General features: G+C 35.3%; 1 protein-coding gene across 1 annotated transcript; it reads left to right on the top strand.

The window, feature by feature from the left end:
• The first annotated feature begins 1,582 nt into the window (after positions 1–1,582).
• On the top strand, positions 1,583–18,457 carry LOC110450227 (basic phospholipase A2 caudoxin-like). Its single transcript, XM_021497600.1, has 5 exons — positions 1,583–1,689; positions 5,976–6,042; positions 13,170–13,311; positions 14,167–14,279; positions 15,050–18,457. Exons 1-5 carry the CDS (start codon positions 1,684–1,686, stop codon positions 15,214–15,216), a joined length of 495 nt encoding a protein of 164 aa, XP_021353275.1. The 5' UTR covers positions 1,583–1,683; the 3' UTR covers positions 15,217–18,457.
• Positions 18,458–19,010: the final 553 nt, after the last annotated feature.

The raw sequence follows: 19,010 nt of genomic DNA, 5'->3' as shown, positions 1-19,010 counted from the left end.
TATTTTGGACAACAATTGATATACCCCATCAGGACCTCTTCAGTCTAGCATTGTAAATGTATAGATTTCAGAGGTTCTTTCATTCTAATAAATAGAGAGCTTGAAACAACAGTAAAACATGGAAGACCACAATCCCCCTACAGCCAAACGAATTCGAGAAGAAAATAGAAGAGACAACTCGAGGAGAAAAGTTGTTTCTGACTCAGGAGAGATGATGAAAAACAGAAATGAAAAACGAAAAGCAGGTGACAGCAGCCTATATCAGGAAATATAAGATTTTTTGTTCAAAATGAAAAATACAGATGTTTAACAAAATAGACAGAGCAAAGTTGTTGATTAACCGGAAAATATCACAGGTTTCAAACACAAGGATTCTAAATGAAGCATTGGACTTGTATTTGAATACTTATGAGGACTAGGAACAGAATGAAAACACATATGAAAACATATGTTTTAACCAATATCTTCATTTTAATTTGGAATCAACAAATGAGGACATATTTCTAATTACCAAATCTGCTGTAAGAAACATGCTAGCCGGGGTCCAATTACATGGGAAGGAATGCGGCAAATCCATTGACATTAAAGCAGTTGAACGAAGTGGCCATGTTGGGAAATTTACCTTGATGTGTGAGGCAAAGCATACATTGAAGTGTGACTTCATGTTCATAAGTATCAGTTGTTTTCTTATTTTTTTCTTGTATAGTATATATACTTATGATGTTAGTCAAGAACCAGTTGATCAAACTTGTGAGCTTATAAGAAAAGTTTTTTAATATAGTAAAAACCATAAAAAAAACCTAACTACGTAAACTAAAATATGTGATAGTAAATGGTCAAATGATAGAGACACATGTATAAAAATAAATAAGTTAGACTTTTAGCAGACAGAATCCATAATGGTACAGTTTCCAAATTAAATTTTAAAGAAAAAGCTGACAATGTGTGAAGAACTGAGCCTAGAACAGCATACGACAGACAGCTGATCACTACTGTAGCATGGTAGTGTTTACAAACACAGCGGCTAGGTTTATTACTGTCTGTAGCAGCAAACCCCTCCCTATGTGTCCATCACAACTAGTCACACTGATACCGGTAGGTCCTACCGGACACTCCAGTTTAACTAACAGGATGCCAAGTTTCATAAACATTGGATGTCAAACCACGGAATTGTTATCTAAGTCCGTGGTCAAACGTAGTCACGAAAGTTTTGAAAAAAAAAAAGTAAATCAACAAAGAATCCCATGGGAAAATGAGGTCACGTGTCACTGTAACGTTAACGTTAGACTTTAGTCTGCTCAGAGACGTATAAAGCCATATATATGTGTTATATACGTCTCTGGTCTGCTTGTTAACATCATTCGGCCTATTTTAAAATAGCTCATTAAAACTAGTTTCTTCAGTTTTATGCTTAGATAATAAACAAGTTCTGCTACACCACTATCATAACAGGGAAGAGCTGCATTCCCATTGCATGCTATACATGTTTAGAGTCCCAGTACTTTCCAGTACTTTGATTAGACATTATGCCATAACCTGAATAATTCAATGATTGGTTTTGAATGAAAGGTGTGAACGTTTTGTGTGTTCGCAAATCTAAAGTTTACATCCGGTTAGGCTACGTATACCCGTAAGTAGGGATTAACCTATACTGGTTTGCTCGTGACTGGTAACTCGAGGGAAATGACGGTATGTAAAATGTTTTCAAATATTTAGGAGACAGAGACAAATAAGAAAATATAGATAAGTTCTCCTGTACACGTGAGCAGTGTCGTCTGTCTGACAAAGTCATGTGGCATGTCGACCTTGGGAGGGGAGTTTGCCTAGTTACATCCTGATTCAGTGATTGGGTACTGTACATGTTAGATCTTCCCTTCTGTCTCGGATCAAAGATTATCCAAATCACAAGGAAGTGTGTACATTGATTAAAATAGTTGTAGAAATTTCCAGCAAAAGCAGTTTTTTGTATAACTACAAACTAATCCATCAGTTAGGCCTACTGTATTTTGAAAGGAGATAACGTTAATCGCAGTCGTTTATTTCGGACTAACATCACGCTACTACAATTTGACAATGTTTAGCGATATTCAAAAATTCAGATCTTGGAACTGGAATATTTATTGATTCTTGACAAGACCAGAAAAAAAGTTTTGATTTTATAGTTGATGTGCCGGTTGCAACAAAATACCTTCTTTTATATAAATATAATATAAGGTGTTGCCCAAAATTTTTAAACTCCGAAACAGACAGATTTTGGCACCTATCTGGTACTAATATAATTTGTACGTAGTGTATATATATATATATACACGTAGAAAAGCAAGAATTTATCGGACATTATTTCCATTGAAAAACAGATCGAGAGAGGCGTAGAATAGTTTTCCGAGTTTCCAAGTTATATTTTATTAGAGTATTCATATTTTATGGCTATAAAAAGTGTTTTTTTAAATTGGTAAAAATGTGGGATTTTGGTTAAAATGTTGATGTTTGTGTCAGGTCCTTACAATGGACACTTTTCAAAGTTTAGGGGGGGTCTTTTCTGTAGATAATGCTGCAATGTAAATATTGCACTTTGTAACTTTGCAACTGATGAGTAGAAAGACTTAAGGTAATAAAGAACTTGAGTTTGAACTTGACATGTAGTTTAGGTGAGCATTTTGGCAATTTAATATTTATTTATTTTGTCATAAATATGAATTATGTTTTAACTGCTTGTCTTTTATTGAACAAGGGCAACACCCTTATAAATAATAAATATTGTATATTAAAAACAATTCTGATAAAAACGGTGTACACGCCAAGCTTTTATGCTAACATTGGTTATTAATTCCAATAGATGGTACAGTGTATATAGTCCTCTCCCAACTGACAGGGTGATCACCACACCGTGACATTAGAACAATAAGATTAGGTAGAGTTAGTCAGGTGAGCCTTGACCACGGACCTGACGGTTGGAGACCCTACTGATATAATTTATAGACAATGAAGGATTAATCCCCTATTGTTTAGGATATAAGTAGCGGACTCTTTGTTTGGGCACGGAATTAGATTAAGTCCGTGGTTTGGGCAACATCCTTAGGCTTATATTCAATTCAATTCAATTTATTACCAAATGCACATTGCATATAGGCGTACAGAAATATACATATAGATAAATACTTTACAGATATCTTGTACAATGGCGGAGAACATATGCAATAAATTCAATTCCATACATAATATTCACAAATTATGAAATTGGCATAAGTTTGGGAAAACTTTTAAGGTTTTCCTAAGGTAACATAGCGGACTCTTATGAAGCATAATTTAGTCGTTTAGGAAATAGTACAAATAAAGCCTTAATCTAACCAAATTTCTAGGAAATAACAAAACTTCAAAGTCAATCATACAACCTCAACATAAAGGTAGAACGAGTACTATATATTATATAATGAAATGAGATTATAACTCATTGTGAAATAAAAGACATAGATCTCAATCGCATTATACAGTAACAAAACGTTTATAGCAAGAATTTGATGCAGCTTATATTTCATAATATACAACTTCTCTTAACAGTTGCCTGAATCAAGTACTTACTTAAATTTCTAATAAGTTTATTTTTTTTGCTAGACAGTAGCTCTATTAATTTAAACACAGAAGGACAAATACGATAATATGGCTTGATATACGATACTCTTAATTCTAAAAACACAGGACACATAAGAATGAAATGAAACTCATCCTCGACATCTCCAAGATCACATAAAGTACACAATCTCTGGTTTGGAGGCACTGCATTATATCTACCTGTCTCTATATTAAAGTGATGTGCTTGCAATCTATATTTCGCAAGAATACATTCATTTTTTCTAAATAGCGGTTTTGTAAAATACAATTGTAGATCAAAACAGTCAACAATGTGTTTATACAACAAACATTTTGAAGATGTCTCGAATATGTTTCTCATTTCCTGAATAAAAGTATCCTTTATGCGTTATATATATAATAATAAAAAAGATTTCTCATTTGTTACACATTGTGCCAACCACACATCTCCAAAACCCAACATACACAAATCACGTCTCGGTTGATAAACCGAATTTGCTTTACAATTTGGTTTCCTGTTATGAAGCTCTAAAAGTTCATCGTAACAGGCCCTCAAAATACAGTTATTAGTCTTTAATATTTGCAGCCAGTACTTTACAATAGCAATCCTACACTGTATATGCAAAGGGTAACGACCAAGTTCAAAATACACCATGGCATTAGTTACTGTTTTCCTGACACCCAATACGGTTTTCAAAAATAATAAATGTATATTTTCAATCTGCGGTGAAGGACTATAACCCCATACTTCACACCCGTAATTCACAATACATGATATATAAGTATGAAATATAGATAACTTGGTCTTTTCATTCAACAAAAATCTTTTCGCTTTCCGATTAAGAAGAAAATAAGCTTTCCTTCCTTGTACAGCAATTTTATTCAATGCAATGGTAAATTTACCATTATAATTAAAAACTAAACCTAAATAGCAAAATTGATCTACCACTTCTAGAGATTTACCATCAAAAATACACTGCTCGTTTGGATACAATCATTTACTTTTCCTAAAAACAACAATTTTTGTTTTGTCTACATTTACAGATAAATTCCAACGTCGAGAATAAGTGATTAAAAATCCAACATATTTTGTAGGTCAAATACATCCTCAGAAAAAAATACCGTGTCATCGGCATACATAATTTAAAATTAAGTAATTGCAAGTGATAACTTTGGCAATTTGACTTAATCAATTCGGATTCCATGTCGTTGACAAATAAAGAAAACATTATTGGAGATAAAGATTCTCCTTGTAATAATCCGACCTGTAAGTCGTACATAGGAGATAATTTACCATGAAGCTTTACACATGACTTAACACTCTTGTATATAGATTTGATAACATTAAGCATCCGTCCTCTAACACACAATTTCCAAAATTTACACCACAATTTATCATGTGATATACTATCAAACGCTTTTCTATAGTCTACGAAAACACAATAAAGCCTTTTATTACTCTGTAAAGTTTTAGTAATCAAGGTATGAAGTACAAAAATTGCATCTCTGGTACCACTCCCGGGCTTAAAACCAAACTGAGCATCTGTTATTACATTCTCGCCCTATCGCTCCACTTTAACATTCGTTTAGTCAAGAGTGAGGTAAATAACTTGGCCATATGACTAACTAACGTGATTCCCCTATAGTTATTTACGTCGTTTTATCACCTTTTTATGCAGAGGTATAACAACTCCTTCTGACCAAGCTTTAGGAAAGTATCCTACCTATAATATAGTATTAAACAATTTCTGGAAAACTGGTGCAAAAACATCAATATACTCAATAAAATATTCATTAATGACATTGTCTAAACCGGCGGATTTACCTTTGGATGACCCTTTCATTGAAACTAATAATTCATCAAGACTGAAATCATCATCAAGCTCCGGGTAAATACATTCGTTATCAACTTCAACTTGCTGAACATTGACGGGAGAAAAGTCAACTGAATTGTTGGCAATATCTTTAAAATATTGGTAAAAATCATTTAAAACCAGATTTCCGGAATCACAAGTCTTACATCTAGAAAAATTACTATAAAAAACTTTTGGATAATTTTTTCTCAAAATGTCTAACATATAGATATATATATGCAAACTGCTGGCAAGGGGAAGCCATAGAAATTCATAGTTCAAGGGGTGGTTGATATTAGAAGGAAATCCCATATGAAATGGAGGAAAACCTTGGTCCAAATTATTTTTGGACACAGAAAAAAGGGTGTTGCCTGAATGCCTGGGCAACTAGGGCAACACCCCTGGGTCCACCACTGAAATACCATACTGAACTACATGAAAATAGCTTTTCTGTTAAATAAGTAACGTTATATATATACACATGTACTATATGCTGTTTGAAGTTTTAAAAGATGTTTTTTTCTCTTTTTGCAGATCAAACTAGAATCAATGCTTTGCTGTTCAGCAGTTATCTTGTTGTTCATCTTTAGCTGTGGTGAAGGTAAGGATATGGTGTCAGATCAATGTAATACTCATCTTTAGCTGTGGTGAAGGTTAGGATATGGTGTCAGATCAATGTAATACTCATCTTTAGCTGTGGTGAAGGTAAGGATATGGTGTCAGATCAATGTAATACTCATCTTTAGCTGTGGTGAAGGTAAGGATATGGTGTCAGATCAATGTAATACTCATCTTTAGCTGTGGTGAAGGTAAGGATATGGTGTCAGATCAATGTAATACTCATCTTTAGCTGTGGTGAAGGTAAGGATATGGTGTCAGATCAATGTAATACTCATCTTTAGCTGTGGTGAAGGTAAGGATATGGTGTCAGATCAATGTAATACTCATCTTTAGCTGTGGTGAAGGTAAGGATATGGTGTCAGATCAATGTAATACTCATCTTTAGCTGTGGTGAAGGTAAGGATATGGTGTCAGATCAATGTAATACTCATCTTTAGCTGTGGTGAAGGTAAGGATATGGTGTCAGATCAATGTAATACTCATCTTTAGCTGTGGTGAAGGTAAGGATATGGTGTCAGATCAATGTAATACTCATCTTTAGCTGTGGTGAAGGTAAGGATATGGTGTCAGATCAATGTAATACTCATCTTTAGCTGTGGTGAAGGTAAGGATATGGTGTCAGATCAATGTAATACTCATCTTTAGCTGTGGTGAAGGTAAGGATATGGTGTCAGATCAATGTAATACTCATCTTTAGCTGTGGTGAAGGTAAGGATATGGTGTCAGATCAATGTAATACTCATCTTTAGCTGTGGTGAAGGTAAGGATATGGTGTCAGATCAATGTAATACTCATCTTTAGCTGTGGTGAAGGTAAGGATATGGTGTCAGATCAATGTAATACTCATCTTTAGCTGTGGTGAAGGTAAGGATATGGTGTCAGATCAATGTAATACTCATCTTTAGCTGTGGTGAAGGTAAGGATATGGTGTCAGATCAATGTAATACTCATCTTTAGCTGTGGTGAAGGTAAGGATATGGTGTCAGATCAATGTAATACTCATCTTTAGCTGTGGTGAAGGTAAGGATATGGTGTCAGATCAATGTAATACTCATCTTTAGCTGTGGTGAAGGTAAGGATATGGTGTCAGATCAATGTAATACTCATCTTTAGCTGTGGTGAAGGTAAGGATATGGTGTCAGATCAATGTAATACTCATCTTTAGCTGTGGTGAAGGTAAGGATATGGTGTCAGATCAATGTAATACTCATCTTTAGCTGTGGTGAAGGTAAGGATATGGTGTCAGATCAATGTAATACTCATCTTTAGCTGTGGTGAAGGTAAGGATATGGTGTCAGATCAATGTAATACTCATCTTTAGCTGTGGTGAAGGTAAGGATATGGTGTCAGATCAATGTAATACTCATCTTTAGCTGTGGTGAAGGTAAGGATATGGTGTCAGATCAATGTAATACTCATCTTTAGCTGTGGTGAAGGTAAGGATATGGTGTCAGATCAATGTAATACTCATCTTTAGCTGTGGTGAAGGTAAGGATATGGTGTCAGATCAATGTAATACTCATCTTTAGCTGTGGTGAAGGTAAGGATATGGTGTCAGATCAATGTAATACTCATCTTTAGCTGTGGTGAAGGTAAGGATATGGTGTCAGATCAATGTAATACTCATCTTTAGCTGTGGTGAAGGTAAGGATATGGTGTCAGATCAATGTAATACTCATCTTTAGCTGTGGTGAAGGTAAGGATATGGTGTCAGATCAATGTAATACTCATCTTTAGCTGTGGTGAAGGTAAGGATATGGTGTCAGATCAATGTAATACTCATCTTTAGCTGTGGTGAAGGTAAGGATATGGTGTCAGATCAATGTAATACTCATCTTTAGCTGTGGTGAAGGTAAGGATATGGTGTCAGATCAATGTAATACTCATCTTTAGCTGTGGTGAAGGTAAGGATATGGTGTCAGATCAATGTAATACTCATCTTTAGCTGTGGTGAAGGTAAGGATATGGTGTCAGATCAATGTAATACTCATCTTTAGCTGTGGTGAAGGTAAGGATATGGTGTCAGATCAATGTAATACTCATCTTTAGCTGTGGTGAAGGTAAGGATATGGTGTCAGATCAATGTAATACTCATCTTTAGCTGTGGTGAAGGTAAGGATATGGTGTCAGATCAATGTAATACTCATCTTTAGCTGTGGTGAAGGTAAGGATATGGTGTCAGATCAATGTAATACTCATCTTTAGCTGTGGTGAAGGTAAGGATATGGTGTCAGATCAATGTAATACTCATCTTTAGCTGTGGTGAAGGTAAGGATATGGTGTCAGATCAATGTAATACTCATCTTTAGCTGTGGTGAAGGTAAGGATATGGTGTCAGATCAATGTAATACTCATCTTTAGCTGTGGTGAAGGTAAGGATATGGTGTCAGATCAATGTAATACTCATCTTTAGCTGTGGTGAAGGTAAGGATATGGTGTCAGATCAATGTAATACTCATCTTTAGCTGTGGTGAAGGTAAGGATATGGTGTCAGATCAATGTAATACTCATCTTTAGCTGTGGTGAAGGTAAGGATATGGTGTCAGATCAATGTAATACTCATCTTTAGCTGTGGTGAAGGTAAGGATATGGTGTCAGATCAATGTAATACTCATCTTTAGCTGTGGTGAAGGTAAGGATATGGTGTCAGATCAATGTAATACTCATCTTTAGCTGTGGTGAAGGTAAGGATATGGTGTCAGATCAATGTAATACTCATCTTTAGCTGTGGTGAAGGTAAGGATATGGTGTCAGATCAATGTAATACTCATCTTTAGCTGTGGTGAAGGTAAGGATATGGTGTCAGATCAATGTAATACTCATCTTTAGCTGTGGTGAAGGTAAGGATATGGTGTCAGATCAATGTAATACTCATCTTTAGCTGTGGTGAAGGTAAGGATATGGTGTCAGATCAATGTAATACTCATCTTTAGCTGTGGTGAAGGTAAGGATATGGTGTCAGATCAATGTAATACTCATCTTTAGCTGTGGTGAAGGTAAGGATATGGTGTCAGATCAATGTAATACTCATCTTTAGCTGTGGTGAAGGTAAGGATATGGTGTCAGATCAATGTAATACTCATCTTTAGCTGTGGTGAAGGTAAGGATATGGTGTCAGATCAATGTAATACTCATCTTTAGCTGTGGTGAAGGTAAGGATATGGTGTCAGATCAATGTAATACTCATCTTTAGCTGTGGTGAAGGTAAGGATATGGTGTCAGATCAATGTAATACTCATCTTTAGCTGTGGTGAAGGTAAGGATATGGTGTCAGATCAATGTAATACTCATCTTTAGCTGTGGTGAAGGTAAGGATATGGTGTCAGATCAATGTAATACTCATCTTTAGCTGTGGTGAAGGTAAGGATATGGTGTCAGATCAATGTAATACTCATCTTTAGCTGTGGTGAAGGTAAGGATATGGTGTCAGATCAATGTAATACTCATCTTTAGCTGTGGTGAAGGTAAGGATATGGTGTCAGATCAATGTAATACTCATCTTTAGCTGTGGTGAAGGTAAGGATATGGTGTCAGATCAATGTAATACTCATCTTTAGCTGTGGTGAAGGTAAGGATATGGTGTCAGATCAATGTAATACTCATCTTTAGCTGTGGTGAAGGTAAGGATATGGTGTCAGATCAATGTAATACTCATCTTTAGCTGTGGTGAAGGTAAGGATATGGTGTCAGATCAATGTAATACTCATCTTTAGCTGTGGTGAAGGTAAGGATATGGTGTCAGATCAATGTAATACTCATCTTTAGCTGTGGTGAAGGTAAGGATATGGTGTCAGATCAATGTAATACTCATCTTTAGCTGTGGTGAAGGTAAGGATATGGTGTCAGATCAATGTAATACTCATCTTTAGCTGTGGTGAAGGTAAGGATATGGTGTCAGATCAATGTAATACTCATCTTTAGCTGTGGTGAAGGTAAGGATATGGTGTCAGATCAATGTAATACTCATCTTTAGCTGTGGTGAAGGTAAGGATATGGTGTCAGATCAATGTAATACTCATCTTTAGCTGTGGTGAAGGTAAGGATATGGTGTCAGATCAATGTAATACTCATCTTTAGCTGTGGTGAAGGTAAGGATATGGTGTCAGATCAATGTAATACTCATCTTTAGCTGTGGTGAAGGTAAGGATATGGTGTCAGATCAATGTAATACTCATCTTTAGCTGTGGTGAAGGTAAGGATATGGTGTCAGATCAATGTAATACTCATCTTTAGCTGTGGTGAAGGTAAGGATATGGTGTCAGATCAATGTAATACTCATCTTTAGCTGTGGTGAAGGTAAGGATATGGTGTCAGATCAATGTAATACTCATCTTTAGCTGTGGTGAAGGTAAGGATATGGTGTCAGATCAATGTAATACTCATCTTTAGCTGTGGTGAAGGTAAGGATATGGTGTCAGATCAATGTAATACTCATCTTTAGCTGTGGTGAAGGTAAGGATATGGTGTCAGATCAATGTAATACTCATCTTTAGCTGTGGTGAAGGTAAGGATATGGTGTCAGATCAATGTAATACTCATCTTTAGCTGTGGTGAAGGTAAGGATATGGTGTCAGATCAATGTAATACTCATCTTTAGCTGTGGTGAAGGTAAGGATATGGTGTCAGATCAATGTAATACTCATCTTTAGCTGTGGTGAAGGTAAGGATATGGTGTCAGATCAATGTAATACTCATCTTTAGCTGTGGTGAAGGTAAGGATATGGTGTCAGATCAATGTAATACTCATCTTTAGCTGTGGTGAAGGTAAGGATATGGTGTCAGATCAATGTAATACTCATCTTTAGCTGTGGTGAAGGTAAGGATATGGTGTCAGATCAATGTAATACTCATCTTTAGCTGTGGTGAAGGTAAGGATATGGTGTCAGATCAATGTAATACTCATCTTTAGCTGTGGTGAAGGTAAGGATATGGTGTCAGATCAATGTAATACTCATCTTTAGCTGTGGTGAAGGTAAGGATATGGTGTCAGATCAATGTAATACTCATCTTTAGCTGTGGTGAAGGTAAGGATATGTAGTCAGATCAATGTAATACTCATCTTTAGCTGTGGTGAAGGTAAGGATATGGTGTCAGATCAATGTAATACTCAACTTTAGCTGTGGTGAAGGTAAGGATATGGTGTCAGATCAATGTAATACTCATCTTTAGCTGTGGTGGAGGTAAGGATATGGTGTCAGATCAATGCAATACTCATCTTTAGCTTCTGTAGAACCATGCCATGGATATCAACCATATTTGACTGGAAGCATCCCTAGGTAGTGGGGATTCAAAATTGTACAAATGGTTGGGCTGACCCCCAGGGAGTTGAGGGCGGGGCCAAAAGGGGGAAACTTGGCTTTATTGCTATAAACAACTTCTTCTGTAAAACTATGCACTGGATATAAATCATATTTGGTCGGAAGCATTCATGGGAGGTGGGGATTCAAAATTGTACAAATAGTGGGGCTGACCCCCTGGGCTAAGGGGTGGGACCAAAAATAATTTAATACTTGGAATTGTTCGAGATCCCCACTGTATAACCCTATATACAATTGCTGAGTATAAAGAGAAGAATAGACATATGCTTCCAGGATGGCTCTGGGGTCTGGCTCCACCCTTGGAGACTAACCCCAGGGTCATAACTTTGAAACGGTGAAGATTTCCTACCCAGAACTATATATGCAATTGTTGGGCATAAAGAGACAAATGCTTTCATGATATTAGAATTGACCATCAGGGTCTGCCCCATCCTTGCAAACTTGACTCCTGGGTCATAACTTTGAAACGGTTGAGATTCCCACCCCAAAACTTATTATATATAAACAAATGCTGGGCATAAAGAGACGAATGCAGTCATGATATTAGAATTGACCCTGGGGTCTGGCCACAACCCCTAGGGACCTAGTTTCTTATAATTACGCACCTTGTCAAAGCTTGTAAACAGTTGTGATCCCCCCCCCCATAACCATACATAAACTTGCTGGGCATTTAAACAAATCTAATACAGATATGCTACAAGGTTTGGCCTTGGGGTCTGGCCAATTCCCTTGGATCTTATTAGGAGAATCTTTTGCCAAGATTGTTTATCCAGGTGAGCGATACAGGCCCTCTGGGCCTCTTGTTTTATTTTAACTTTGTATTATATAAACGACGTGTAAAGTTTCTAAAAATCTAAAGAACTTCCTACATATTAACCTGCTAAGGACCCTTTTCCTTGGTTTGATCTTATTATGTTTTAGAAATATGCATAAAATTAAATGGAAAAAAAAATTAACGAAAACAAAACGTTACAATTAATGCTTATTGATCCTATCACTTTTGGGAGAAAAATCCCAGTCATTTGAAAATGATAACAAAAACAAACTATTGCCACAACATACTTATACTTTGATTGATAACAAGAACTCACATGGACATCTAAACACACAAAACATACTAATACTTTGAGTGATAACAAGAACTCACATGGACATCCAAACACACACAAAAATACGTATTTGGATCACCTTGATCACTGTCAAATACAATGTCTGTAAGAATAAAATATAGAAATACAAATACAATGTATGAAAGAATGATCAAAGTGTTCAAGTTTATGAATGGGCTATGTGATCCGAATTAGGTAGAGGGATTGTTGATCTCGCCGCTCAAGGAAAATCTAGTGGACACAGTAAAACATACTCAAACAACATTGTCATTTAAGTATAAGAAAACATTACTTTACTCAAAGAATAATTGATATCTGGAATAGTCTCACACAAGATGTTATTTCATCTCATAACGTATTTGATTTTGAAAAAAAATCGGCGGACTCTGGAAAGATGTTGAGTTGAAGTACGATCATACAGCGTATATATATGTATAGGTTTATTTTATGTTTACCAAATTTATAGAGGCAGCAATGGCAACTGATCATGTATCTGATGATTAGCATTTGATCACTTCTAGATTCTGCAAACCAATGTATCCGATGTTGTGCTGTCGTTCACATTCAGATCCTGCCAGCCAATTGCAAGGTATCATACGATTAGCTGTTGACCTTGTCCACTTTATAGATACACTGTAATAGTTGATCTCGTAATAGTCAGTGATTTGTATTTTAACCAGGTGCTCCAAGAGAAAAGCGAGATCTGTTGCAGCTTGTCGAACTTCTGAACGAGATGACCAATATGAGTGGGTTGGCATTCAACAACTATGGTTGCTACTGTGGCTGGGGAGGAAACGGTGCCCCTGTGGACGCTGTTGACAGGTACAAACCATGGGTCAATTTAAGTGAATAGTGATGGCTCCATGGATCAGTTGACTTTAAAACCAACTGGCCCCTCACAAAGTTTTTTAAAACATTAACAAATATAGGTAAACTTGTTTTATGAAGCATTAAATAGTAATTGAAGTATGGTGTAATTTATCACAATTTGGCTGTTCATGTAAGAAGAAAATTGACTCGTCCCGAGGTCTTGTTCCTTGCAAAATGAACTGCCAGCCAACAGGATAAATCACTGGCTGACAGATATTCAGTCTTTGCGTATTGCAGGGTTATCTTCTCTTGGGAGCAGGTATAATCTGTTGACTTATAAGATGATTATCTTGTTAAGTGATAAATCTGAATATAAGTTGCGAGTCCTTTACTCATAGAATTTTAATGGGACTCATAGAATTTCTGTAAATACTTAAATTTAACATTGTGGAACCTATTGTTTTAGCAATACAGTTCGAAAGGGGTGATCGGGTGGTGCTGTGAATAGGGCACTTGCCTTTCACCACGGTGACCGGGGTTCAATTCCCCGATCTGACATGAAAAGGTTGGGGTCACCTGCCCAACCACGTGGGTTTACTCCGGGTACTCTGGTTTCCTCCCACACTAAGTTTCCCCCTTGCGCTAACATCCGGACCAACAAGAGTGATTAATATATAAGTTGAGATAACTTGTTTCATAATTGTTGTAAAATGAATAAAGTTTATGTCATATTTTATAAAAGGTCCCATGAAAATATATTGTAGATTGATCATTGCAAGTTGTTCAGTTGTACGGTTTGATACATTTATTGATAAGAACCACCATTGTTTGTTAATCTATATTGTGGTTGTAACCTTTTATAAACAGGTGCTGTATGTTACATGACCACTGTTACGGAGTGGTCGAAGCTTGCTACCCAAAGTGGATTCACTACAAATACCAGTTTGCAACCCATCCAGACAGAATATTACAGTGTATCGGTAAGTAATATCTCAATTATATTCAGAACAGCATGGGAGGAGGCTCATGTTCATTGTTTTAATATTACAAGTATTCGTGGCTTCATATAAAGTTGCATTTAGATATTATCATAATTGGGTGTTTTTTTAATCCAGATTATTTTTATGTGACATTATGTAATGTGGGATCGTTTATCCAACAAGGGGGTACCATATCCACATAAGCATGTGTATCTTACACGTGCTTGGGTGGTAGATAGAACATATCCTATTTAAATTCCTTGAAAATAGGAATTATCATAAAATGGTTGTTGAATTTCATCAATGCTTCCAAGCATATTCTCTGAAATTATTATCTGAAATTTCCATAAGTAAAAGGTTTTTCATGAAAAAAGCACTCCTGAAACATTCAGTTGAATTCCTTAAATGTCATTACCCTAGCAACGAAGTTAGGGGGGGGGGGGTATACTGGAATCACCCTTATGTAGTTGTGCACAGCATTTTAATTTGGGATTTCAACCCTTTTTGATGGAATTATGCCCCTTTGTGCAAAATACTTGTTTATTTTTTTGTTATTTTATTTGTTTGTTTTTAATAAAATAGTGATTAACTCATTACTGGTGGGAGACTATATTGCTTTGCATTAGTAAGCCTTAAGCTTACAGGTCTGGTTTATATAGGAACGGGGGTATTAGTTAGCCTTTGGCTTACAGTTAAGTGAGATTTGTTACATGAAGTCCTATACGAACCCTGCTGGTGTATCACTATTTTGATGTTTTTGTTTTCGCCAGACAAAAAGAACAACTGCTACAAGAAGACATGCGAGTGCGATACAAATCTTGCCAAATGTGTAGCTGTAGCTCACTACCACTCCAAAAACAAGGATATGTCGCAGGTGTCCTGTTACAAAACCAGGGCTCCTCCCGTCCCTGCCGGTAACCCCTTCACCAAACAGTGACATCTCTACTGATTCACCAATAACACCTTCACCATTCCTGCACAACTGAAATATTGGATTTAGGATTTTCTTTAGAATTAATTCTCGACTTTCAAATTCCAACAAAAATTGCTAAATTAGTACAAATATTGAGCAAGTATTTATTTATTGTATCTTTGAATTTATCAAAACCATAAAAAGGCATCTGTTTTATTGTCATTTCACTTTTACTGAAATTTTGAGTTAGATTGAGGTGTCTGTATCAAAACCATTAAAAGGGTAGATTACTGTGATGTTACTGACAAGTCTACTCTGTTGTTTATGATGTTCCTTTGGGTATTAGATATTATACTGTTGTTGATTGTCCTGTAAGAACTCTACTCAGTTATTTTTTCCCCTTAGGCATCAAATAATCTACTTTTGTCTAATTCGACTAGATTCTAATTGTTGAATATCATTTAATAGGGACTGTCTGAGTAAGTGCGATGTTATCAGCCACAGGAAGATGTTGTGGCAAGATTTATTTGTCATTGTTTTCAATCCATTGTTACAAATATTTTTTGTATATGTCGGGCAAGAATTGATTTTTATTGAAAACTATTTGGTCTTCCAATTTCACCAATTTGTTTTTCTATTTCTAAATTTCGAGGAATGGTTTCTAATTGTCTATATTTCCTTCCCTCTGGGTGAAAGAATTTGTTGTATTCATAACTTAAGAATTGTATTGGAATATGATTGGTATTATGCAAAATTGAACTGTATTAAATGACCATCAATCAGTTCATATATACAATGTATACAAACTATGTCGGAGAGGGTTTTCAGGAAATGGAAATTTAAGTGATAGATCTCTATTCCCAAGTGCTCCTATTCCCCATCATAATGTTATTAATTGTTTTCTTTATTTAGTTCTGTCCAAATTTTAAGACTTTTATTGTAAAAAATAGATCTTTGTTATTGATATAATATACAGCTATACATGTATCGTGTGACACGAAATGTTGTTTGTCATGAGTTGTAATAGAAATGATATGAATAGTGGGATATTGAGTTTCACGTATTGCTAAAATATTGCTTAACTAATAATAATAATAATATTGCTTAATTAATATATACATGCATATCAGGAACTAAATGTGAAAAAATGTTTATCATCTTTTAATATAAGCAAAAACAGAACCATTTTCATTTTCTATACATATGATAGCAGTGCTGTCACGGCCTTGGCTAGTTCAGGAAACAAGGTGTTATATTTATTGCCTATCTGGTAAATCTGTTTTGATTTTTAAAAAGTCTTTATCGTACCAGGGTATTAAGAGTTTAGAAATATCTTCGGTTGCATGTGAATGGTTTAGATCTGTTTTACAAACTGGGCTATTGTGTATATTTTTTATGAAATAGCAGTAACCTGAAAGTTATATGAATCTCTAATTGATGCAAAACTAGACTTAGTTTCAAATATTTTTGATAAATCTTTGTCTAGATATATAATGTTAAGTTTGGGTGAGTATATAAAAATCTTGCTGTGTGGTAATTCTCAGCCGACGTTAATGGTATATGCAGCATTTATTGGTACAGTACAACTACCCCTGTATCATTATGTCATGTTTCGTCAGATCTCTTGTTGTTAAAGAGGTTTATGTCTTTGTTTTTGAGGGGTGTTTTTGGCCTCTTTACTTAATGGTTTATTCAGTTTTAAAGGAAAACAATTTTAATGTAGATAGTAACATATCTAATGTGTGGGTTTAATATTGTATGGTAAAGTTACCTTGTTATCAATTCACCTGTGACAATGACTGCTGAAAGTTTGTTAAACAATGATATGCAAGGTAATTGTATTGCTGGGATTTTATCGGTTAAATGGTATATCTTTTATGTATTATATGAATGTTAACAGAGCCAAACAGCTATGGCTGCTGTTTATATAACCAGTGTGTAGATCTAATGATTGTACATTGTACATGTAATTTACATATTCCTGATGGGCACATGAAGAGATACCTGTGTATTTTTTATAGGGTTTGGGTTATTGCTTGCTTACCTTAATGATATTTTGCTGTTATTGTAAAAGGCAGAGGTTGTAAATGATACCTTGATTTACAATGGTCAATTTTACAGGTAATTATAGCAGCTAGGGGTTGGATTAACCTGCTTCCACAATTGTATAGCTACCATTGTTTTAACTTTAAGTTTATAAAGGTTTAGTCTTTAAAGAGAATAAAATTTTATTGCACACGTTTTACATAAATATGAGCATAATTTGAGTTTTATTTGCACTCTGCACAAAGCTTCTGGATATCTTGTTCATTTGAAATGTATGAGAAGATCATTTAAATTTAGTTGCATTTTAATACAAAACAATAGGTTATATTATTTTCATTACTCATTGGTTGTGGGTGTTGGCCCATTGGTTTTCTTAAAAACAGAATCAAACAAAAAATAGATGTAAAACCAGTAGATACCATTGACTTTTTATCACACAACAAATTATCAGATGTTGGGTCACTAACTTTCACTTTGGTAACTACACATTTTTATTTCCGTTGAGTCAATGGATTTTCTGATATCACCATCTTATTACATTGGTATACCATCCTGTATGACTCAAATAAGGTTTTTGAAATATGATTTTATAATGCCTTTTGTTAAGATTTTGACTTTGATTTAAGTAACATTTTATCCCACCTATCAATCTATAATTAAGATTTTATGCTTCATGTGATTACGTTTAGACTTCTGATTTTGATATTTTATTTTTCTGTTGTATTTGTTGTAATGAGTGCCCTCCCCTTACAAACACCTCTCCAATGAAAAGTGCCCCTCTCCTTTATGACACTTACTGTAATGATATAAAAGCCCCCTTTTCACAACATGACCCTCCATTCTGGTCCTTACCAGTTAACTAATAAAGTTCTACATTTGTACTCTTTATCAGACAGTTGAATGTCACCATCTGACAAAGCTGTTTTACAGTGTTTTAGAGAAAGTAAACATTTGAAATTCTCCATTAAATGTGCCGGTCAGTGACCATTTACAGCAGCTGCCACAAGCTGTAATTGTTATCCTAACAAGCACCCCAGTGTGTCAAATTTTCACATACCCAGGGCAATAATTACAACGAGTACAGTACCTATGATTTTAATGAGATTATAAGCAAGTAAAAGTGCTGTTCAGAAAAATTGCAATCCAATGTATGTTTTCGTTGTTTGGGCATAAAACTATTTTTATACAGATTGAGAATAAATTTTAATTTCTTTTGAACGTTATTTTGGTTTTCTTTGTCACTTTCAAGCAGCTTTACATTTTGATTACCTGTGAGCTCTTGCAATTCAGTCAGGTCATCATCAATGTACACTTCAAACAGCTTGACCCTTGATGTCTAGAGTCCAGCTATTTGACCTGTAGAATGCTGAAGAGGATCAAAGGTTATCAGAATACTCAGATAAACAACCTTGACTCAATTTCAAGGACACTGGGTGAAAAGTGTGAAAAAATTCTATCAAACTGTTAATCCTAACATCGATATTTGGCCTGTAGCATGTGTTGGTGAAGGGTTATCAGCTTTGTCCTGAAAAAAAGAAGACTGTTCCTCTTTCAAGGTCATTTGTCACATGTTATGAATTCAGGCAGCTTCTACTACTATTGAACCATGAAGGACCACCAAATTCTTCTTAGGTGTTGACCTTGAACCACTTGATAGGAAGCTGTACTAGTGGATTAATTGTTGTTAGATTTATTAAAATATTTAAGTTACTTTCTAGGTCATCATGGTAAAATGCTTTCGTTTTTTTAAATCTCAAAGAAAAAAAACTGAC

The sequence above is a fragment of the Mizuhopecten yessoensis genome, unplaced genomic scaffold, assembly GCF_002113885.1.
Source record: "Mizuhopecten yessoensis strain PY_sf001 unplaced genomic scaffold, ASM211388v2 scaffold523, whole genome shotgun sequence".
Lineage (NCBI taxonomy): Eukaryota > Metazoa > Mollusca > Bivalvia > Pectinida > Pectinidae > Mizuhopecten > Mizuhopecten yessoensis.
This window is presented reverse-complemented; position numbering and strand designations above follow the sequence as displayed.

Bases quoted from the DNA above. Each gene is read 5' to 3' on its own strand.
- LOC110450227 (XM_021497600.1), top strand. The intron at 6,043-13,169 runs GTAAGGATATGG...TATTTTAACCAG, and splicing joins CATCTTTAGCTGTGGTGAAG to GTGCTCCAAGAGAAAAGCGA. The intron at 14,280-15,049 runs GTAAGTAATATC...TGTTTTCGCCAG, and splicing joins CAGAATATTACAGTGTATCG to ACAAAAAGAACAACTGCTAC.